Genomic DNA, 2,094 nt, shown 5'->3' with positions numbered 1-2,094 from the left:
CTTCAACTTGACCCTCAAAGTATGCTTAACTTTTGAAAATTTTGGTGACATGCTAACCTTTTTTCCACCAAATAATAATAATTTTTTTTTGTATTTTTGGCTCTTGGATATTGATAAAGTCCACATCTAATATAAGTTGGATTTCCTACGAAAATAAATTTAATAATTATTATATTAAATATATTATATTAAATATTTATATCAAAATTTTTGTAAAATCATTAAAGTATATGTAATAAATACTCAAATTTATTAAGATTCACACACACACACATTATCATTTCATTATCAACTTAAGCTAAATACATCAATATTCATCCCTACGTAATAAATCATATCATTATTCTTTTACAAGATAAAAGATAGATTACTTCACACTTTCAATAGAAGATATGTATTCCCCATATGGAAAGTTCTGCTTAGACCAAGTCTATCTTAAATTTAAAATACAATATACAAGATAAAATTCATATATTTATATCTCTATTTTGAGAACTAGATTTAGATAAGTTTTTTCTTTCGGGCATGGGAAATTCTTGGCAGTATCATGAGTTTATTGCAGAACATATCTTCCTAATTTCACCATCAGTGCCTGTCTTCACTCCAGTGTTACTCATCTTAACCATGGATCTTCCAAACTCAACATTGAATGCAGCCAAACCAGTAATACCCAGGAAACGTTGAACAACTGCTCTCGTCGAAGCATCAGTCCACAATTTCTGATCAGACTCAAGTATTCCTCGCCCATTTCTCAGGTTGGCGAAGAAAGATGCATCAAATCTGTTTTCACTACCTGTATCAAAAGCAACTCGCTTTGTCCCATCCCCGTTCTGTGGACACAGTGCTTGTAGTTGAGGGAGGAACGAAGCATTAATGGAAGGATCAGAACTTGCGGTGCCATTGAAGTTGTATAATCTGTAACTAAAGAACTGGCAAGCTGTAGTTCCTATGGTGTGTCCTCCTGTATATAGAAGAAGACAAGTGTTATATAACTGAATCAAGCGCGTACATAACCATAGCAGAATATAGGAAGGACATATTATAATGTTAAAGCTTACCAACAAGTACGACAAGATCTTGTGTGTTAAGACCCTTGGCAGAGAACTTTTGCTTTTGGGAATCAATGGATTCTCTGAAGCCAGGCAAATCAGTTGTTTCGGATGCCAATGACACCCGGCCGTCTCTACGTCCGGTAGGCACCAGCCAACTTCGTCCACCAGTCTGCATGAAATTTGAAGAAGCTACCTTTAGCAATAAGCATATGTATATATATAGAAATTGATCTATAACTCTGCTAAAATAAGCATTTATAGTTTGAATGTCCTGATGAATTGCAACATCATGATTAATTAGATGTGATGATTACCAGAACAACAGATTCACGGGCTGCAAGTGCAAGAATATCAGCGCAAGAAACAATTCCAGGACATGCAGCTTCAAGCTGAGTCTTGGCATCGTCAATAACTTCATAGCCTCTCAACCCAAGATTTGGTGGGGCAGTTTTCTCAGTATTGGAACCATCAATAAGGACAGAAGCATCGCAACCTCGAACAAAGCAATCATGGAAATGCATCCTCAGCAAAGCAGGAGCAATTGCAGTGTTAGATCGAAAATGTGTTGCAACAGTTGAGCTTACAATGGATTCAGCTCTAGGACATGTAGTAGCATAGAAACCAACACGAGTGCCTTGGCCATGCACCAAGGTCGCAGACATAACAACAAAGACGCACATTAATATAATAATGTGTGTAATTTGGCTTGAAGAAGAACAAGTGCATCTCTCCATATCTTGGGTTTTGCTAGGTTTTAGTTTTAGTTGGTGGGTGTCCGATGATAGTGAGTGTTTATAAATGAATCAGGAGGTCAACATCACGAGACGATGGCCACAAGTAAGGCAACTGCGAATTTTTCTCAATAAATACAAATGATGCCAGAGCTGCGTTTGATTTTCTTTTGCGGATCAATATCCAGTTCCTGTACCTCTCGTGAACGGCATAGGAGATAATAATTGCTAATAATTGCTAAAATTCTTTCTTATTATTATTATTATTATTATTATTATTATTATTATTATTATCATTTTGGCCCGATTTG

The 2,094-nt window shown here is 35.9% G+C and overlaps 1 protein-coding gene across 1 annotated transcript; it reads right to left on the bottom strand.

Annotated features, from left to right (window-relative positions):
- Positions 1 to 227: 227 nt before the first annotated feature.
- Positions 228 to 1,847, bottom strand: LOC131183307 (cationic peroxidase 2-like). The gene is made up of 3 exons (XM_058154011.1): positions 1,367 to 1,847; positions 1,059 to 1,221; positions 228 to 961 (listed from the first exon to the last, which is right to left on the bottom strand). The coding sequence occupies exons 1-3, from the start codon at positions 1,784 to 1,786 to the stop codon at positions 546 to 548; spliced, it is 999 nt and encodes a 332-aa protein (XP_058009994.1). The 5' UTR covers positions 1,787 to 1,847; the 3' UTR covers positions 228 to 545.
- Positions 1,848 to 2,094: the final 247 nt, after the last annotated feature.

The sequence above is a fragment of the Hevea brasiliensis genome, chromosome 9, assembly GCF_030052815.1.
Source record: "Hevea brasiliensis isolate MT/VB/25A 57/8 chromosome 9, ASM3005281v1, whole genome shotgun sequence".
Lineage (NCBI taxonomy): Eukaryota > Viridiplantae > Streptophyta > Magnoliopsida > Malpighiales > Euphorbiaceae > Hevea > Hevea brasiliensis.
Note: the sequence above shows the minus strand (reverse complement) of the source record. Positions and strands in the feature narration are given on the sequence as shown.

What these genes read in the sequence shown, in the direction of transcription:
- LOC131183307 (XM_058154011.1), bottom strand. Translation starts at nt 1,786, where the DNA reads ATGGAGAGATGCACTTGTTCTTCTTCAAGCCAAATTACACACATTATT. An exon ending in CCCGTGAATCTGTTGTTCTG is followed by an intron (nt 1,222 to 1,366) that starts GTAATCATCACA and finishes AATTTCATGCAG; the next exon opens with ACTGGTGGACGAAGTTGGCT. An exon ending in AGATCTTGTCGTACTTGTTG is followed by an intron (nt 962 to 1,058) that starts GTAAGCTTTAAC and finishes TTCTATATACAG; the next exon opens with GAGGACACACCATAGGAACT.